Genomic DNA, 22231 nt, shown 5'->3' with positions numbered 1-22231 from the left:
CTATCACGTATTTTACTCAACATTTGGCTTTGGTTATCAGACATTTTCGAGTTAATTCAACAAGTATTTATAATATGTGTATAAATTTCAATGGCCAACACTCTACTAGGCACTGTAATGCATACAAATGAAGAAGTCATTGTCTTATCCTTGAATATTTTGTTGCCTTGCTAGTGAGAAAATGTATGTACAAATAAGATTCAAGGTAGTTCGTCAACCCAAGGCCACACAAAGATTCCCCGAGTTATGAAACTCCCTACGTATAAACCACCAGTGTATAAAGACTTTGCAATGCTGTGCATCCTCAGGAGATATTCCTCCCCATGCCCAACCTTCTCTTCATACCCACTGTAGCTCCTTCTAGCAACCAAGTTATATTGGCGGTGCTCTGCCAGCTAGAACCCCATCATTGGCCCCATCTGTCCCTCATCGATCCTTTCATTTCCTTTCAAGGCCAGTGAACATATCATGTAGCCATCATATAATTACCACCTCCTTCTACCTTAATTCATCTGCCTTTTACCACTCACAGCTCACAGTTCAGTTATTTCCACCTCATACAACACTTTTTCACATATTTAATGCATCCTTTTGGGGGTCTGTCTTATTTCTCCTTCTTCTAATACTTGTCAAGTTACTGCAAGGAAAAAACACATGGTCTCTCATGTCCCCTCTTTGAACAAAGAATTCCCGGATGCCTCCCATACAAGTAGTGCTGGTAACCATTTTGTATGGAGGAGAGCAAAGTTACCATGTTTAAAAAGGAAAAAATATATGTTGAATTAGTGACATCAGCTTCTAAAGCTTTTTTTGCAGAAGTTTCTCTCTGACTCTCCATGGGAAAAACCTTTCTCTAAAATTTTACAAGTGCTTCCTCCAAAAATGTCTATTAAGATAAAATGTTTAAAGTATCAAATTACATCTTACTTACAAATGTTGCAAAACATTTTCTGCTTTTTATTTTTCTTTGCAAACGTAACCTACTTGAACAATAGAATTGATTGAACGTTCCGAATTCCAAATGAATAACCTTCACACAGATTTGTTATGTAATATGCATTTATAAGATGAGCATACCTTATATAACATATAACTCAAAATGAGTAGAGGGCATCTGGGTGGCTCAGTCAGTTGAGTGTCCAACTTTGACTCAGTTCATGATCTCATGGTTCATGAGTTCAAGCCCCACAGCGCGCTCACTGCTGTCAGTTCAGAGCCTGCTTTGGATCCTCTGTCCCTGTCTCTTGCCGCTCCTCTGCTCATGCTCTCTTTGAAAAATGAGTACACATTTAAAAAAAGAAACAAAAAACCCAAGATGAATAGAATAAACAATACCTATTATATGAATTGAAAGGAGAGAGGTTGGGGAGTGAGAAAGAGAGAGTCATAAACTTTGGAAAACTTTTTGCACAGAACGTTGAACTTGAACTTGACTCTAAATAATAAACTGATGTGTTAGGGAGAAGTTGAAAGGGTATCTCAAGTTGGGAAAAGACTGTTGACAAAGGTGTGTTTGGTTGAAATGGAGACTTTTCTGGAAGCGTAAAAGAAATATTCACAAATCAGGATTGGACCAATTTGTAGGTGTTTCATGTGACAAAAATGACCAATGTCACGTTAAGGAGTTTTATGGATTTTCTCCCATAAATGATAGAGAGATGTGAGCATTTGGAAGGACTGTAATGAATTAGACAGAGTAGTTTTAGAAAATTGGTGATATTTGAGGAATTAGAAAGCAAGGGGACTGGATAGCAGACCATGTAAAACCACATGCTTGTGAGATGTCGGAGACCTGGACTAGTGTGGTGGGAATGTCATATAAGTGGAGCTCTGACAAATGCTTCAAACAGAATGCAACATAGTCTTGATGTAATAAAGGGGGTGAAGGAAAACAATATGTCAGAAATGATAGTGAGGTTTCAGATTGGGTGATGGGGAGAATGAAAAATATACCTAATGGCAGAACCAGGAAGGTTAGAGGAGAAAAATTGGGTGGATGAGAGGAAGGAAAGTGATGATAAGTATATGGGTCTCAATGCCATCAATAGAAAGTTAATATTAGCCACATATATCATTTTAAATAGTCTAGCAGCCATATGCAAAACACTAAAAATAAACAGATAAAATTGTATTTAATAATATTTTATTTGCCCTAATATATTCAAAATATTATCATTTCAACATATAATCAATATATTTTTAAGCAGTCTCTACACCCCAAGTGGAGCTTAAACTTACAGCCCTGAGACCAAGATTTGCATGCTCTATCGACTGAGCCAGCCATGTTCTATCAACTAAGCCAGCCGCCCCAACATATACTAGTATGAACATTGCTGAGGGGGCATCTGGGGTGGCTTAGTCAGCTGAACATCTGACTCTTGATTTTGGCTCAGATCATGATCTCATGGTTCGTGGGATCGAATGCTTGGGATTCTCTCTCTCTGCCCCTCCTCTGGATGCATGTGTGTGCTTTCTCTCTCTCTCTCTCTCTCTCTCTCTCTCTCTCTCTTTCAAAATAAGTAAATAAACATTAAGAAAATATTGATGAGATCATTTACATTCTTTTTCTCACACTAAGTCTTTGAAATCTGGCATGTATTTAATGCTTAGAGCATATCCCAATTTAACTAGCTACATTTAAAGTGTTCGACAGTGACCTGTAACTGGTGGCTACCATATTGCACAGTGTATTATTAGACAGTTTGATAGAACTAACAAAGATTATGTAGCAAATGTCTCAATTAAGCTAAGTGCTAAGACTCACTGTATTTTGGCACTCACAGTGCTAAGACTCACTGTATTTTGGAAATTATAATTCTGTTTATTCTTTCTCCCCCTCAATTCCTTGTTTGTTTTAGCTGCTTCATATTAAAGATGTTCTTTTAACAGAACATCATTCTTCCCCAGAGCACCAAGAATTTTAGAAATATCCATGGTAGAGAGTTTTTCATGGTTGTAGTTCTTCACTTGACTTATAACTTTAATTGAACAAATCAGTCTGAATCTTCTTTTTCATCTCCCTCTGTCAGTCTTAAAACTCTTGATTATGAAATAATTTAGCAATATGTCCTCAAAAACCATGGATAAATGACACTTAGTATTTTGGAAATGAAGCTACATTTTTCATGTTCCCCTGTCTGCATATGTGTGTATTTCTCCAGCATTTAATGTCTGACGTAAACTTTGTTGGATTTTTGGTCTTCACTATAGGCTAAAGAACGCAATATGAAAGGGAGCCTACTTCTATAGAAAACACGCCAAGGACATTGTGTTCCTTCTTTACAATGAAATGCAGATTTCCCATTAAAAGGCGAATCCATCATTTCAAAAGGTTGAATAGGATGGTGCGTTAAAAAAGTCCAGCTGCTTAAATTTAGGGCATTGAAAAACATCCAATAAAAAAATGTTCCCTGGGTTTCAAGCATTTTCATTTGATTATGTATTGGATAGCTTTTCATTCAATCTGTGATCTTTCCTGTTAGAATTCTATCCTAAAATAGTCTGACAAGTGTTTCAAAGAAGTTAGACTCAACTATGATACTTCAGTAACTTAAATTATGTATTTCGCTATTTAGAATATACTTGTGTTTGCTGAAATATTATTAATTTTTGTACAAGAAATGTTGGAATTTTCTTTCAGCGCTTTGCTTTTTCATGTTTATTCTTAGGCTTCTCTCACTTCCATTTAGTTTCTTTTATGTTTTTTTGATCTTCTTTGAAGACATGACATTGTCTGCCAGGACAGCCATTTTGTTCTCCAACGAGCTTCCTTCAACTGATTTAGTCATCTATTTCTCTCTGCCTCACTAATCTGATGTGTTCTGCCCAGATTTTCTCTAATTAATTTGAGAGTAATGAGTGGCAAAGCTGATTCTCCTGGCAATAACTCTCTGTGGGGTCTGCAGACAACATGGCTACCACAAGCTGGCTAGAGAGCACGTGCATGCACACACACACACACACACCCACACAGACATACACACACACACACACACACACACACACACACAGAGTTCTGCTCCACACTACAGAGCCTAGTGCTGTAGGAACCAAAAGACTTATGTCAAACATGTTTGTACAGCACATGTACTTTTCGACAGGAAATACAGTTAATAGTTGTTTATTAAAAGTTGTGAGTAAGTCTCTATGCTTCCCTCCTCTGGAGTCTAGTCCTGCTTTTTCTTAGGACCAGCACAAGAGATATAGGCTGGGGCCATACACAGGGCTACTGTTGAACAAGGACTGTGCTAGAATACCCCTGGTAATAGATATTGACTAGGTTTCTTCAGCTGAGTGTTTGGCTCTCTCCTCCTAGACTGATCATTAGGCATTTATACATATGATAATATTGCCCCTGGGCCAATCCCTAAATGTAAATGTTTCTCATAATTCTTTAGCATCCAGTATGTTTCACTAAGACCAGTTTGGCCCCATTTGCAGACCTCCCTCCCCACCCAATGTCCATTTTCTTCCTAAAGAATTGTTAATTTTAAAAGAGAATTTATTCTAGTTAATATCAGTCTACTTCTAATGGGTTCTTTTGTTTCTCAAAGAGGTCAACAATTTAATGGAATCACTTTTTTCTGGACCCACATTTTATTCCAGACCCAAATGAAGGAAATATTTTGCTGTGCTTTATCTAGTTTATAGGGGGTATTTCATACTGGGGTCCTGTGCTTCCCGTCCCTGCCAGCACTGGCTATCAAAACTGCTTAGGCTGCAAATAAAATATGAAATGAAATCCATCTGGCATTTCTCATTGAATTAGGACCAGAACATTTTTGCTAAATATTAACAGATGGCTAAATTCTTAATATCAAACTAACATTTTAAAACATCTAAGGGGACCCACATGAGGAAGAAAGGGTGGAGGACCATGTGTTCTCTCTATCACTGAGGCCTTCCTTCCTCCACACTTTTCCTCCCCTCATCCTTGCAACCCGTGTGTTGAGAATCATTGGAGTCTCTTTTCTCAGATAGCTTTTATTCCTTGGTAGCTGGTATCAAAATATTGTAATCAAATGTTGGACAACTCAGGTGATGAGTTGCCCTTGGCAGCCTTCAGGATCTTTTATTAAAGCCAATTCTCTCTCCATCTCTTTCTCTCTCAATAGGAAAAAGAAAAGAAGTATATGCTTCCCTTGGACAACCTGAAAGTTCGGGATGTGGAAAAAAGCTTTATGTCTAGCAAGCACATCTTTGCACTTTTTAATACAGAACAAAGGTAAGAAAATGAAGCAGCTTCTGTCTTCAGATTTTTTTTTACTTGAATTTCTGTGTCACCTAGAGACCATGTTTACAAGAGTTCCTTTGGTCCCACCTGGGAACTTGTTAACTCTTTGGTTTTCCTTTTATTTTGTATGTTTAGCTTTCACCATAGGTTATGGGTTCACAGGATTAAAACTTAGAATAAGAAGGATCTTCAAGTATTCCCTGTTCTTCCAGCAGGCACCCAAATCATGCTGCTTTCATTCTTAAAGTAGATTTTATTATTTTAAAGTCTTTCTTGTCCTCAATTTATTGCATACATACTTGCAAATTACTCAGTTACAACTTTTGATAGTGTCTGTCCAGCATGGATGGATATTACTCAAGACCTTATATATTTTGGGAGGGCATTTTTGCATTGGTGAATAGAATGATTCACTTAATATAAATACAGATATGTAGTACTTCCCAGTTTTTCAAAGCACTGTGCATGTTCATTGTTTGATTTTTTTTAAAAACAGTTTCTCATAAGGTAGAAAGATAGAGTAGTGTGGTTACCATTTCATAAAGTAGAACTGTAGTTCAGAGAGGTTAACTGACTTTCTTAAGATCATAAAATTAGTATATGAGAAAGCTTAAAACTGAAGTAGGACTACTGTGTCTAAATCCACTTTTCCTTCCACTTGTGTCTTATTATTGTTGTTTGGTTTTTACTGCCACTCACCTACAACATCGAAACTTAATTTGGGGCTGATTATCATGGAGTGCCACGGTTACTCACTGAAGTTAAGCAGTAAAATTAAATATAAACAAATGGAGAGGTAACAGAGGATGGAATAGAGAGATGTAAAAGGGCTACAATGAGACAAGGATAACAAGGAGATCTTTTCCAAATGGCAATGTTATAGGAAAACGCTAATTAATTTCTATGAGTCAGTTATTAAGAGACTGAGTCATTAGGTGACAGGGTCTAATTTTAACCTATCTCTTCAGGCCTTTTATCTTTATTTAGCAATGAATGAAGTTCCTTGATTGGGTTCAATGACCGTCCCAGGGTCAATCACACAGTACATTAAAATAGCAAAAGAAGTCTTCTTCCTACATTCCCAGTCAGTTGCTCAGAGTGACTCATTATACAAAAATACCTAGAAAAACCACAAGAGCTAGTCATTTAAAGGATCAAGGGGAGAGAAAATTAAATATAACTCCCCTACCAAATACTGAGATGGGAGTTTTTAAAGACCTAGTATTATTTGAGAGTAGCTTATGAAAAAAAAAACACTGTGATGGTAAAGAATAAAAAGATTTCCTGGAGAGAGCAGTAGGGTGTCCTCATACTAGGGCCAAACAGTACTGTTTACATACTTTGCTCAAAGCAGAGGGTAGCTGGGAGGTCCTGAAGGAATCTTTACAGAAGTGCTCGGCCTTCCTGCCTGGATGCAGGGTCGAAGTGTGACTACTACATAGGAGGTCAATTTGAGTTCTTCATCAACCTGGAAAGTTCAGGTTATAAAAGGGCTTGGTACAAAATTTAAAAAAAAATTCAGACAATGGTAGAGTAGGTTTTTTAGATGAACTGCAACTTATATTTTAAAAGGAACAAAAGACACCAAAATAAGATAACTCTGGACCTCTAAAACTCTGGGTATTCTGGAATCCTAGGGTTCTTGGAAGGTATTGAATTCTTCAGCCACTTCTCAGAGACCTCTGTGAGTACGAGGATGTCCCATCTACAGGCATATTTGCTGTTGTCTTATGGCCTGAAATCTTGATTATTTTCAATTAGTTTTGTACTGGCCAGGACCTCCAGTACAATGTTGAATACAATTGGGCGTCCTTGGTTTGTTTCGTATTTTAGGGAAAGTTATTTTATAATTTTATAATTAAGTACTTTCTGATAGGTAACTGATATCAGGTAAAGAAGACCCCTTGGGTTCCTAGTCGCTAAGGTTTCTGTTTCTGTTTGTATCATGAATGGATGTCGAATTTTATCAAGCGCTTTTTCTGTCTCTACAGAGATTGTATGATTTTCTTCTTTATCTGTTCATGTAATGAAATATACTAATAGGCCTTATAATATACTTAAACCATCCTGATCTCCTGAGATTAAACTAGCTAAATCACGAAGTAGTGTTCTTTATGATGTGCTCCTGGCTTGTTTGCTAGCATTTGCAACTATGGTTATAAGTGATATTGGCCTGTAAATGTCCTTTTTTGTGCTGTCCCCGCCTGGTTTCATATCAAGTTTGTGTTAGCTTTATAATTGAAGTGGGATGAAGTTCTCATTGTTCTTAGGAACATTCTGTATAAGCTAGGGATTAACTGTTAATGGATTATGTGGTAGAACTCACCCATAAAATCATCAGGGCCTAGTGGACAGTTTTGGTAAGTAAGCTTTAAACTAGTGATTTAACGTATTTAATAATTATGGGTTTGTTAGGTTTTCTATTTTTATCATGGGTCAGTTTGGACAAATTGTATTTTTCCTAGGAAATCATCCATTCTGTTCATTTTTCAGTCCATTAGCCTCAAGTATTTCTTAAGGTTCTATTTTTTCAAATTTCTGCTGTATCTGAAATTTGACCCCTTTTTATTTTTAATATTAAGTCTTTTTTAACATGATCATTCTCGCCAGACTTTTACTTTTTCAAAGAAGCAGCTTTTGACTCTTTTGATCCTTTATTGTGTATATTTTTTCTATACACATAGATTTTTTTCTATACACAGAGATTTCTATATTCTCTGCTCCTTTCTTCAATATTTTCTTCCTTGTATTTATGTTTATTTTGTAGTATTTTTTCCTAACTTCTTAATTTAGATGTGTAGCTCATCAATTTTTGTCCTTTCTTTTTCTTATATATGTATGTAAATCTATAGATCTTCCTCTAGGTAGTCTTTAGCTGCTTACCACAGATTTTGAGGTATAATATTTTTTATTATCATTAAGTTCTGTTTTCTTCAATCTTCTGTTTCTTCTTCATGATTTCTTCTCTGAATCATTTAGAAGTATGTTTACAGTTTATAGTGCATGGACTTTTATTGGTTTGCCGTTATTGATTTCTAACTTAATTGTATTGTGGTCAGAGAATACAGTTAGCACTTGGTGAATTTTCATAAATATTCCATGTATACTTGAGAAGAATGTATTGATTTGGGAGTGTGGGGTTCCATGAGAGTCTACTGGATTATGCTTGTTAATTACATTATTCAATCTCTATAGTTACTATCTTTTTTTCATATCAATTAAAACACTCAGCAAGTTTATATTAGGCAGCCATTATGTGCCAGGTACTTTTCTATGTACTTAAAATACATTGCAAATAAAATAGACAAAAAAGATGGTACACTGTAGATTATGTTCCAGAGAAGGGTGTTGGCAGGGAGACAGATAAAAGAAAGCCATAAAGAATCTCACTTTATCAGAGGGGTATTAAAAATCTCACTTTGTGATTATGAGCTTGATTATTTTATTAGTCTGTCAATTTTTGTTTTATGTATTTTGAGGCCAATCTATGTTATTGGTTCTTGCAAGTTTAGAATTGTGTTATCTTCCTGATGTCTCTCTCTCCCTCTCTTTATATATACTTATATATGTATATATGTGTGTGTATATAATATGTATATATTGTGTATATGTACTGTATATATTATACTATGTATATAATTTTGTGACAACCCTCTTTATTCCTAACAGTGCTATTTGCCTTAACATTTATTTTGTCTACTCTTAATATAACTATACTACCTTTATTTTAGTTAATATTTTCTTGGTTTATCATTTTTTTGAAAAAAAATGTTCATCCATTTTTGAGAGAGAGGGAGAGCATGTGAGAGAGCATGTGGGGACAGAGGATCCCAGGCGGGCTCTGCATTGCATGTCTTGAACTTACGAACCATGGGATCATGACATGAGACAAAGTCAGATGTTTAACTGACTGAGCCACCCAAGCACCCCAGCTTGGTTTATCTTTTTTACCTTTTTGCCATCAACCATTTTGTATTTTTATTAAGTCTTCTCTTATACTAGCATGTATCTGTATTTGTTTGTTTTTAATCTCATGTAAGATCTTTTTCTTTTAACTAGTGAATTTAGTCCATTTATATCTTTATAACTGACTCATTGAATTTATTTGAACATCTTATTTTAGTTTTTCTCTTATCCTGCCTTTTCTATACTTGTTTTCCACCCTCCCCACTTTTTTCCTGACTTCTTCTTTTTTTTTTTTTTAAGTTTATTTGTTTTGAGAGAGAGAGAGAGAGAGAGAGAATCCCAAGCAGGCTCCAGTGCTGTCAGTGCAGAGCATGACTCAGGGCTTGAACTCACAAATCATGAGATCATGACCTGAGCCAAAATCAAGAGTGGGACACTTAACTGACTGAGCCACCCAAGTGTGCCCTGACTTCTTTTTCTTTAAATTCAGGTTAATTTATTTTTCTCCTTGCCTACCTTAGTAGTTATATTCTTTATTTTAATTCTTTGTTTATACCTCATTTTTATTTGAGTTTGAAGTTAGTCTTTTCTACTCTTTTTCCAAAATGACCTTGAAACTCTTTAAGTCCACTAACTCTCCTGATTTCCACATTATTGTTACCCAGTATTTGAGTTCCATCTTACTTTCTTACTACCTTTTTAAAATTGGTTCATATAGGAAATGTTTGTTTAGATATATTAACACAATTGTCAATTCCTTTGTTCACTTTTCTTCTTGCATCCTAGTGTTTGATTTTGGCTCATTCTCCACGCCAAAGTGCATCCTTTAGAAATCCCTTCAGTGTGTGCCACTTGCTTGTAACTCTCAGGTGTTTATTTTCCTGAAAATGTTTTTATTTTGCTCTCATTTTTGAATAATACTTCTGTTGGATATTAAATTGTATATTCATGGTTCTTATCTCATAACTTTGAAGTCATTTTCCCCCTGTAGTCTGGCTTCAGCTTTTAAGAAATAATCTGTTGCTCCTTTTTATAGTTAATCTGTATTTTCTCACTGAATGATTTCAATATCCCTTTTGCCTTTGGTATACTGAAGTTTCAGTATGATGTGTTTATATGTGTTTTGCTTTATATCTTCTGCTTGGGATTTGTTGTGTTTCCCAATGAGGATTCATACTTTTCATAAAGTTTGAAAAACTGTATATCATTCTCTTTTGTCTCTTCTCTGCTCCTTTTTGTTATTCCAAAAGTACCTATTAGACATAGACTAAGCCACTTTATCCTATTCTTTCTTATACATATATGTCTCTTTGTACCTCATTTTGGGTCATTTCTTTAGTGCCATCTTCCAGTTCACTGATACTCTTTTCATCTGTGACCAGGCCAAAACAACTTGTCTGTCATCTTTGCTAATGGACAGATTTTTTTTTCTCAGTCCATTCTTTTTCTGAGAATGTGGCCTTTGGAGAGTGCTGGATGTCACATAAATCCCAAGATCTTGTTTCCCATTCTTTTGGGCTACCATAGTCCAAACCTTTTGGTTACTGAAAATGAGACCACCTAGCGTCAAAAGTGACAGTCTTTGTTTCCTCTTAAGGACTTCTTTCATTTCAGAAATAGGTTAGGCACTTAAAATAATGTTTTTCAGCAATATTTGATTTCTTGTAGGAAAGAGTTTTAAAATTTTGTAATCTGCCATTTTGGTTAAAATGGCATGGCCTTTCATTACCATTACATTGTTGAAACACAAAACTATGTTTCTGAATCCCCCAAGAAGTAAAGATTATGATAAAAGTGAACCCGGAAGGACAGTCTGGGAGTTCCCTGTGTTTACAAACATGAATGTTTTTACAAACCAATTAGAGAAAAGCAGCTGTTATTCTCCTGTTCTCCTGTTTATCTCTCAATAAAAAAACATCTATTCTTTTATTCACTCCAAAGTGTTTATTAGGCATTTCCACATTATCAGCTATACATGTCAGTATTGGTATTTTAAATGAAATACAAGATGGATCTTGTTTTGCATGACATTTGTAATTACCAATGAGTGTCATACAACATTCATTTTTTACTAATCTTTTTTTAAATTTTTTTAATTTTTATTTATTTTTGAGAAACAGAAACAGAGCATGAGTGGGGGAGGGGCAGAAAAAGAGGGAGACAGAATCCGAAGCAGGTTGCAGGCTCTGAGCTGTCAGCACAAAGCCTGACAGAAGGCTCAGACCCACGAACCATAAGATCATGACCTGAGCCAAGGTTGGACACTTAACCGACTGAGCCACCCAGGCACCCCTCACTTTTCACTAATCTTAAGACAGAAAATGTAAGAATCAATGAAGAGGTAAAAAAAAGGGGGGGGGGAGGAAGAAAAGGTAGTCTAGTTGAAAGAATATTATACATGAAACAAATGGGTTATAGTGTGTAAGGAAACATTTAACCAGATCTATGAAAGCATATTTCATTCTAGTACTGAAGTCCCACAAGCAGTAGTTAGCAGCATGGCAGGTGACTTCTATTGGGTCTTGGCATGAATTGATGGAGAGGAAATTGAACAGAGTATCCCAAAGAGGAAATAGTATTAGTCAAAGCAAATGGTTGGGAAATGTTGCTTAATCTGTTGCCAGACTGTTCTGGAGGAGAAGAAGCTAATTTCAAAGGCAAGATGAGCCCTAGTTTAAAAAATAAAAACATTCTTTTTTTTTCCCTCCACGGAGTTTATTGAACTGGACTTTCCCATGTAAGTTTATGTATTTTAATATTTTATGTAGATGGAAAACCCTGCATCTCTCAAAAGCCCATATGCTTAGCATAATTCTATCAGCTATTCTTAAACGATATTCTTTTCACCACTGAGGGTGATTCTGAGGTTATGTTCCTATTTTTTTATTTCTTCTGAGACATGATCTTATAAGGAAAGTTCTATTCTTGCTTTTGGTAATTTATCCATTTCAGAAGAGATGTACAAGAGATTTTAGAAGAGATTTTGTAAATGCTTCTGTTGATTTGTATGCTTCATCTCTGTCTTCCACTGCAGCGTTTTGGATCAATTTATTCAGCCATTCAGCAGACCCATGGGAGATGTATTGGCTTGGAGCTAACAGCTCCTGTGTGAACACTGGGGTTATCACCAATGTAATATAAAATGTCATGGATTTCTAGGGTTCTCTGAGACCTTAGAGATAATCTTGTCTGTCCTCATCTCACAGGTTAAAGAGTTGACACCCATAACAGTTAAATGCCTTCCCCGTGTCACAGAAGCCGTTAATGACAGAGACAGAACTGGAACCTGGGCCAGGTGTCTCCTGACCTAGGGCTCTTTCTGATACCACAGTTTGATATTAACTATGGAACAGGAATTCTACCTAATATTTTAATTGGAATTGTTCCCAAAAGAGCAGGGATGAAGAGATTTTTAACTTCTCGTGGAGGTATTTCAGTTTGTTCTTAGGTCTTACAAATTTCCATGGAATGCTTTTTAGTTTCATTTCCAAAGCCCAACATAGACCTGACCAGTACCCTTGCTATAGTTCTTAAAAAACTATATTAGTCATTGCTACTTGTACCACAGCATTATTCCTAAGAGCTCATTCAGTTGCTATTTCAATTTTCCACTATAAAGTTTTAAAACAGTTATTCTGTAATTCCCAGTCATCAGGTGTGTAAGAATTGATACATTTAACATCCTTCTTTAAAAAGCCTTCAGTGTCCTGGTGAATTAATATGATCTTTATGAGTCTGGTGACCAGATTTTTGAGCCATTCTAAACAGTGTTTTAGTGCTTAAATTTTTATAAATGGAAGGAATTGTTACTAGTTGCAGTGACTTCAGCGCTTGAGGAGAGTGAATTTCACACCTAGACTGATTTAACCTCCAAAAACTCCAGGTAAGGGTGTGCAGCCCCCAGCCCTCCTCTGGGGCTTTCAAAGAGCATATCCCAGATACCTGGGAAGACTGATAAATTATAATACTTTGTTCTCACATTCATCACATCGCCAAATCATTTTGAAATCTAAGTCTTAAGATTCCTAAACTTCTTTGTGGCAGGATCTAAACTAAGATTGGAATGTTCCCCCCCAGGTTTTTGTTCCATTTGATTCTGTTAGAAATGTCATGTTTTCTCTGGTAGAAGCATGTCTAGATAATGACTTCACTGTGCTGGTCTTTGCTCTCCCCAGGCAGACCTTCACTTTTAAGGTCATGCTAAGGCCCATTTGGTCCAAGGTATGTCAGCTCTGGTAACCAGCAGAGTTCTGTGTCTGTCCAGGGGGCTTGTAGGGCAGCCACATGGTATTTTCTGAGTACCCCTTGGGGTTGTCCAGCTCTGTTTTCTTTTAACATAAGGCACTTTTTTACTTGACGCTGCTTTGTAGCTTCATTTCAGGATATGGTTTATCAACATTGCCAAGTGTTTCAATTCACCTCCTCCCCCGTTTTCCTACAGAAAGTGATTTTAGGATGTCTCACTACTCCACTTAGTCTCCAGCACGTTGCTGACACTCAATAAATGTCACTATAGCTAGTGTATGCACTTTAGGCATTCTGTAAAGAATGGCTCTTTATTCTCATTGTTGAGTGGTATATTTTTCCACTTGTTAGCTGGAAAGGAATTGGAGTCAGGTTTTCCATTTATATACCTTTATAGCTATGTTTCTATATTAAGATGTGCTTGGAGTTTAAGTTGTTTCAAAAAGTACTTAATTAAACAAATATGCTGGGCAAAAGGTGGTACACAATGCCTTGTCTAAGAGGTCATGTCTCACTTGGATGTGGTGGAGTGTCAAATCTATGTTAAAAGGGAAACAATTACTCTTCTGTAAATAGGGATGGCAGAGACTCAAATTTATTGGAAATTCAGTAGAGTAAAAATATGCAGTGTTTCATAATAGGAAATAAAGTATTGTATAAGGAATACAGTGCAATGAAGCTTGTCTTTGGGACATAAGCCTGACACCCGAAGAAGTTACTTTATTTCATTTTACCCCACAGTTGTCAAAAGAATGTTCCAGGCATTTCTTCTTGCCTCATAGAATACTAAGTGAGAATTGTTTATCTTCTGAATACTCTGATTCAAGAAAATTTTTCTTTGTCAGATGAAGATTCAGTCAGTTAGTAACCAGTCTTCCAGTCCAAGCTGGGTAATGAAATGTGTGTTATCCTACCTTTCCCCATGCAGTGTTGGTGGGTCATCTTTGTGTGTAGGTGTGTTTGTAATACCCTCTATGAGTACCTGATAGATTTAAAAAAAATCAATTTGATAGTAAAAACTCTTTATCACTTTCACTTTTCTTAGCCAGTTGATTGCATTCTCTCTGTAACTTCAGGTAGGATATAAATGTGTGATTTTCCCCATACTGTATTCTTAGTATCAAAACAATGCCACTCGATATGAGACTAACTGAAGTCTGATGCATTGTCTTGAGAAGCACATAAAGCAAACTGGTATTAATCAGATGTCAGTGATATTGCTGTGAGAACACTTAAATAATGTGTTTAAGTAATGGAATGTGCTAAGTCAACATTTTAACAATTTATACTACTTTCTCATTTTAACACAATGACAAATAAATTTATTAATTTAAATGTAATCATGTGACTGATACTTGTCTCCACTGCTGGACTGCTTTCTCCTTTTTTTTAAATAATTTATTTATTTTTTAATTTACATCCAAGTTAGCATTTGGCGCAACAATGATTTCAGGAGTAGATTCCTTAATGCCCCTTACCCACTTAGCCCATCTCCCCTCCCACAACCCCTCCAGCAACTCTCTGTTTGTTCTCCATATTTAAGAGTCTCTTATGTTTTGTCCCCCTCCCAGTTTTTAATATTATTTTTGCTTCCCTTCCCTTATGTCCATCTGTTTTGTATCTTAAAGTCCTCATGATTGTGAAGTCATGTAATATTTGCCTTTCTTTAATTAATTTTGCTTAGCATAATACCCTCTAGTTCCATCCATGTAGCTGCAAATGGCAAGATTTCATTCTTTTTGATTGCCACATAATACTCCAGTGTGTGTGTGTGTGTGTGTGTGTGTGTGTGTGTGTGTGTGTATACATCTTCTTTATCCATTCACCCATTGATGGACATTTGGGCTCTTTCCATACTTTGGCTATTGTCGATAGTGCTGCTATAAACATTGGGGTGCATGTGCCCCTTCGAAACAGCATACCTGTATCCTTTGGATAAATACCTAGTAGGGCAATTGCTGGGTCGTAGGGTAGTTCTATTTTTAATTTTTTGAGGAACCTCCATACTGTTTTCCAGAGTGGCTGCAGCAGTTTGCATTCCCACCAACAGTGCAAAAGGTTTCCCCTTCCTCAGCATCCTTGCCAACATCTGTTGTTGCCCAAGTTGTTAATGTTAGCCATTCTGGCAGGTGTGAGGTGGTATCTCATTGTGGTTTTGATTTGTATTTCCCTGATGATGAGTGATGTGGAACATTTTTTCATGTGTCGGTTGGACATCTGGCTGTCTTCTTGGGAGAAGTGTCTATTCGTGTCTTTTGCCCATTTATTCACTGGATTATTTGTTTTTTGGGTGTTGAGTTTGATAAGTTCTCTGTAGATTTTGGATACTAACCCTTTATCTGATATGTGCTAGACTGCTTTCTATGAGGGAGAGATGCTGTTTGCCTTGTTCATTGTTTTATCCCCAGGGCCTATTAGGGTACCTGGTAATTATGGGAGCTGAATAACATAAGTGAATGAATAAATGTGTGGATATTAAACTTTTCTTCTCTGTTATATGGAGAAGATATAAATAACACCAATTGCCAATGAAAAGTATTCTGTAGTTAAGCCCTAGAAGCCTAGCACCTCAGATCTGGGTGGGCTGAAAATGGAAATATGAAGCAAAACTCCTAGAGAAAATGAACACAAATCTTTCATTTAAAAAGTAAGAACCAGGGGCGCCTGGGTGGCTCAGTTGGTTAAGTATCAGACTCTTGATTTCCGCTCAGGTTGTGATCTCACCCTTGTAGAGTGCCGAGTCGGGCTCCACACTGTCAGCATGGAGCCTGCTGCTTGGGATTCTCTCTCTCTTCCTCTCTCTCAAAAAAAAAACCAAAAAAACAAAAAAACAAAAACAAAAACAAAACAAAACAAGAAAAACCCCTGAGAATTTGCAGTTTTATACAAACTATATAAATAAGTTTTGTTTGAATTTAGTAGAACAATATTCCATGTCATTGTACTGTAAGAAAAAAATAGAGAGTATGCATGTCTTATTATAAATTCTTTGTTCCCGTGTCACCTTTATTATTCAGGGATGTTTTGTAGATATCTACATTTGGCCTTATAAATCTTCACTTCTTTAGCTGGAGCAAGGTCTTAACAAATTCCAGGTCTTCTATTGCATATAGAACTTTGGAAAGTAAAGGAGGTAGAGAGCCAGAAGATAGGATTTTAGTTTTCTATTGATAGGTTTTTGGTCCTTCTTGGTTCTGCTAGATCTATTAAGTTCACATGGGTCACACAGAGATTTGAGGCCTTTTGCAGAGTTACTGATTGCGAGTTCATAAATGACAGTAATGTTTATTTCCCACTACAAATCTAAAAAGGTAAACCCTATGCTTTCCTTGTCAAGGAGTTGAATAGAAATACATGTTTAGCAAGTCAATAAAAGGAAACTTTATATCTTGAAAGCTGTTAAATGCAAATCTTTGAATCAGAGAACTCTGTTTTTGTGTCTGCTCTCTTCCTTTGTTCCAGTCTCTCACTGCAAAGATATTTGTTGTCATATGGTTCTGATCCTGCATATTACAATAGTTCCCAGTTCTTGCTACTGCATCTTTTCCCTTTTTGAGTGTCTCTCTGGTTGTGAAATAGCATTGTTAGGAAATCCTAGGTACACCAGAGGGGAGTGGTGAAAATGTTTTCAAAGGGGGAGTCTGGGGAGAGTTGGATTAGAGAACTAACATTGTCTGCCCATTTGATTTGATTCACCGACTACACCAAGACAGAAATCAAATATGATTTAGTAATATTTTTGTGAACTAAGTCTGTGACAATTGATTTCACAGCTAAGATAAATTCCAATGAAAGCCAACATAATTGCTTGGGTATGAAATGTCTGTGGCTTGAAGCAATCAATTTAAATTCTTCTCTTATTGGTTTTCAAATTAAACTCTCAAGTGAAATAGAAGTATGATGCCCTACTTGGATGACTGTTTTTGCCTTTTCTGAGGGAGAAAAATAACAAGTTGGTGCTTTTTAGCTTTTTCAAATGTCATTAAAAGGCTTTGGAGACATTCTTCATGCTTAAAACACCTGTGTGTAATCCATACCCATTTTTCTAGGGGAATTAGACTTTGTGCTCCCTTTGAGTATTTCAAACAAAGGGACTGATAGGATAGAATCAGCAACTTCCATTCAGTTCCTTTCTTCCCAAGGATTTAAACTGGGGTTGTATTTTAAGCCATTAGTAGCGCCAGCAGGGATCTTGCTCAGTGTTTGAGGCATTCATGTTCAGGAGGTTTGTGTCCAAGGGCACTCGTGATGAATGAGCCCACTACGGCTGTGTAAAGTTCAAGAACAAAAAGAAATTATGTCCTTCACAGCAAGTTTACTTTTCTTCTAGGATTTCAGAACAAATACATTGCCTGCTCCCCACCTACTTCCTGGAATAACTATTTGCTGATGGGCAATCCCCTCCCCCCTCCCACCCCTTCACACAAACACTGTGGCTTGGGACAGCCTCCATTTGGGGACCATAAAATGGCCCCAGCTGTGTTCATTAATGATAGGGAACAATCAGTGGTTACAAACATGCTACAGAAAAATATATGCTCTGTTCTATGATACAGTCTTTAAATGAGACGCTGTAGTGTTTAGGTTGCAAGAGAAAGTCTGACAGATCATCATTAAAAGAGATTGGTACTAATGATCCAATATCTTTAAACATGTGATTGTTTATAAATAATATTGTATTGCTAGTCTTGGCTGAAAAATTAGCTTTTCTTTTTGAAAACTAATTAGTCGTTCTAAATCACCGTATCAAGATATTGACTGGTTTGTCTCAAGCTTTTATTTTAAAGAGTGAGTTTACAGTTTCATTTTTTGTGGTAAGAATAAAATTAAAGTGAGTTGTGTGCTATGGCTTAAACTGCAAAGTGGTGATTCTGTGACAGCATACCTCCCCCCAAAGTAGAAGCCAGCAGGGAGAGAGCCAAGAGTACCGGTCTTTCAGTCAGCAACCTGCCGGGAAGAGCTCTTAGGAAATGAATAAGCAGGGGTGTGAAAATTTCCCTCCCTGGGTCGAGCCTGAGGGAAATTTCTAAACACCTAAATTTCACTTGGCAGTCTTAGAGGCCTCCAAAGAACAAAAATAAAGAAAATTAAGGGTATGTTTTACTAACTATTGGAATAATCAGGTTTTTAGAGATGACTTATAGAATATTGTAAAACAATCTGCATGTTGACACAAAAAACCCTATGTGAAATAGGAGAATAAATAGAAATAAGTCCAAAGAGGGTTATTAGTCAAATCTGTTGCTGTTTAAATCCAGTTATACTGAAGAATCTATCCATGGCACTCTCTGGCAGGCACAGTGTTTTCCATTATTACCAGTGTCACCATGTACTATCCTGATTTATTACTAAAGCAGTAACACCTTGTCTCAGAGTTCTTGAGTCTGAAAAAAAAAAGCCTTTAAATCAAACTAACACAGAGATATATAAAGCTTTATGAAGATCACTGAACTCCCTCAAATCATGCACTCAAGAATATTAATTACAAGCCTGGCTTTTTACAATATCAATTTACAAATCAGGAGTCTTTGGGGGACCCAATGTTGCATGTGTGACATATTTTTATTTTTCCTCAGTTGATTTACTGTGCAACCAACTTACCCATAAAGAATGTCCTTAGTGACTGTACCTGCTGAGAGAAAATATTATGAAGGTTTTAATTATATACCTTGCATATAAGTTATGAATTATATTATTCTGCTTCTACTTGCTGCATTCAGAGGGAAACTATTTACTGGCATGTGTAATTAATTTTAATTAACACATGCAGCATCAGTAAAGAGAACTGACACGGCACAAGTTTGGTAGAAAATGTTAGTCACACTCTGCAACTAACTCTGAGCAGATGCATGGTTTCATAAAGAAAATATTTGCAGAGACTAACTGGAGCGAGTTTTTCCTTTTCTTTTCTTTTTCTAATTTTGAAACTGCCTATGTTTATTTCTTAGAATCTGAGGAAAATACTGTTCATAAAAAGGTACAGTCCCAAAAACATGCGATTGCAGAGAGTAGTTTGGACTACTCAAACACAGTATCTGCCTTTGCTGCCAGTGTGTTTGTTACACCCATACCTCACTCCATACCTATAAATCTCTTACAGGCCAAAGTATGAGTTCTATAGATACTAGCGTGTACTTGTTTTAATATCATAGGATGATTTTGCTTTGGAAATTGGTAAATGCTTGCAACTTTGGCTGTTCTATCAGCGCAATAAGGTAGTTAAAATATTTCTGTGATTTGATGGTTATATTGTGAATTTCAAAATAAATTGGCCACATAAGATCCATACCCAGTGGCTCTCAGCTTTTTTGGTTTGAGGACCTCTTTCTACTCTTAAAAGTTGTTGAAACCTTTAAAGAGCTTTTGTTTATGTGGATTGTGTGGATTATATCAGAAATTCTGTGAGCTAGTTGGCTTCACTTTCTTGCTTAAAATTGGCTAGTGAGAGATAGTTATTCCATGGAAATTGACAAATTCTACAAACCATGTTTTTTTTTCCTGGATAGCTAGTTGTTAAATATTTATTAGCATACTGCCAATTATATCCATTGTCAGAAATTTAAAATGAGAAATTTAAAAAAATATTTATTTATTAAATCACTTAAAATAATAGTAAATCTATTTCATGTTAACATAAATAGTATGTTTTTATGGGGAAAATATATATTTTAAAATATCAGTGAGAAGTGTGGCTCTTTTTTTTATATATATATAACTTTGCAGAACTCTTTAATGTGTGGTTTAATGGAAGACAGCTGGATTCTCATATCTGCTTCTGCTTTTAATCTGTTGCAATATGTTGTTTTGGTTGAAGTGTATGAAGAAAATCTGGTCTCACACAGACATGTAATTAGAAAGGAAAGAGTATTTTAATAGTATTTTCAGATAATTATAGATTTTCTTCTTTGATACCTCACCAAAACTTGACAAGTGATAGTTTCCAAAAAGTTAGTTGCAGTATGGAATTTGAAATCATAGCAATTAACTTTTCATATTCTGCTGCATTAATCCATTGGTCTTCCAAGCATTTTTTTGTAGTTTTTTTTTTTAAGTGTATTTATTTTGACAGAGGAGTGGGGAGGAAGGACAGAGAGAGGGAGAGAGAGAATCCTAAGCAGGCCCCATGCTGTCAGCGTGGAGTCCAATGTGGGCTCGATCTCACAAACCATGAGATCGTGACCTGAGCTGAAATCAAAAGTTGGATGGTTGACAGACTGAGCCACCCAGGTGCCCTTTACATGCAATTTAAGGGGATCTTTTACTTATGAGTGATTCCACAGCATCATGCATTTGTCATTTGAAAATATTGGTTCACTGATTTACATTAGATCTTCTCAATGTGTACACATTTTGTTATATACTATTTAAAAATTGCATTCCTAATATTACCACCAATATCATCAGAAAGGGGGAAGCTTTCAAACCCATGGTGGAAATACACAGTTTCCAGAATTCTAAGTCCAAATTTCATCATGGGTCATAAACACTGTCAGTTGTCTTCCTTTAAGTGACAGGCTCATTTTGTCCATTTTTGAGAAGATTTCTGCCAAAAACTCAGGCTTCCATAAGCATAGATGGACTATCAGTCAGACTTTCAAGTAGAAATAGCATCCCATGTAAAAAAATTGACTCTAACTTGCAGTTGAATTGCCCAAGTGCCTTCACTCAGGACAGTCACCTCGGTAGGCAGCACAAGTGCGAATGTGTACTTACCGCTTTGTGACATAGAACATTCAAAAGATGCATGTACTCAGCCTCTAGGTTTAGTAACATTGATATTTATACTGCTTCATCAAGATACCCTTAAGTGAAGGTGGCTTTTCGAAAAACTGTGAGTACATAGCAATGAAGAATACAATGACTATCAATCCAGCTTTATGACTTTGTCTTGATTGATGCTAAGACACTTTTACTTCTGCACCACCAGTGCAAGTGTTAACACATTTGCTGCAAGATAAACTGTGAAACTAAAAAAAAATTATTCTGCACTTTGAGTATTTTAACAACACTTGTTTGTTGGTAAGCATTCGTTTAAGTGAAGGTCTTTGAGGATTACTTAGTACTGATGCTGGACAAGTATAATCAAGACAAGTATGGTAATTCTTTAGATTTGTCCCATCTTAAGGCAAAAGTGTAATTCTGCAGACGAGATTTTTAACTCATGCTTCATGTCGACAGCTAAATCTTTAATTAGACAAGTTACTCTATCATGGGAAAATGACAGTGTAATTTCTTTTTACTGACTTTTTATCCAACAGGTATTCATTACTGTGAAGTGTAAAATGTCTTTATTTATTAATCTCTTAGCTACAGTGCACTTCTCCAGCCATTGGCATACAAAGACTTATCCCATAAGATGCTTCAAGGGTTTTTTCATTTCTGTTTTGGAAAGCTCTAACAAAGAGTACTTGGCTTCCAAAGAATGCATTATAATTACATTTAAGACATATGATTCCTTTTTCTTTAAGTGTTCAATGAACATTCTCAAAGGATGGTGTGATTAGCTGGCATTATAATGCTACTCAAAAGTATTCAGTTGCACTAGAAAAGAAGGTAAATTATAAATATAAGTAAAGCCAAGAGAAAGGAAGACCTTTCATCCTAGTTTTGTTTCATATTTATAGCTCTGTCCTGTTTCTTTGCATTAGGTTCCTTCCTTCCAGGAGTCAGAGTGCTCTGTGAAGTGTGAGTCTTCATCTTTTTTAGCATCTTTAGATGTAGCTGTTGCAGATAAAGGTTGAGAAACTTAATCTTCAAATGTCTCCCTTTTTTAAGCCAATGAGCCATCCTTAAACATAAGAAAAGTATGTTACAAATACATTTTCTATTTTAAAAAAAATCATTAAA

The 22231-nt window shown here is 36.1% G+C and overlaps 1 protein-coding gene across 7 annotated transcripts in view; it reads left to right on the top strand.

Annotated features, from left to right (window-relative positions):
* Window positions 1–22231, top strand: part of DNM3 (dynamin 3) — a 570520-nt gene that overhangs the window by 403893 nt on the left and 144396 nt on the right. For all 7 annotated transcript variants that reach the window (XM_086693434.1, XM_086693431.1, XM_086693435.1 and 4 more), the window contains one exon: window positions 5115–5224. In XM_086693434.1, the coding sequence (XP_086549560.1) occupies window positions 5115–5224 (110 nt within the window). The remainder of the gene's footprint in view (window positions 1–5114; window positions 5225–22231) is intronic.

This window comes from Puma concolor, chromosome E4 (genome assembly GCF_028749965.1).
Source record: "Puma concolor isolate L17-30 chromosome E4, mPumCon1.1.hap2, whole genome shotgun sequence".
Taxonomy (NCBI): domain Eukaryota; kingdom Metazoa; phylum Chordata; class Mammalia; order Carnivora; family Felidae; genus Puma; species Puma concolor.
The sequence above is the reverse complement of the archived record's forward strand: the minus strand, read 5'-3'. Positions and strand labels throughout refer to the sequence as shown.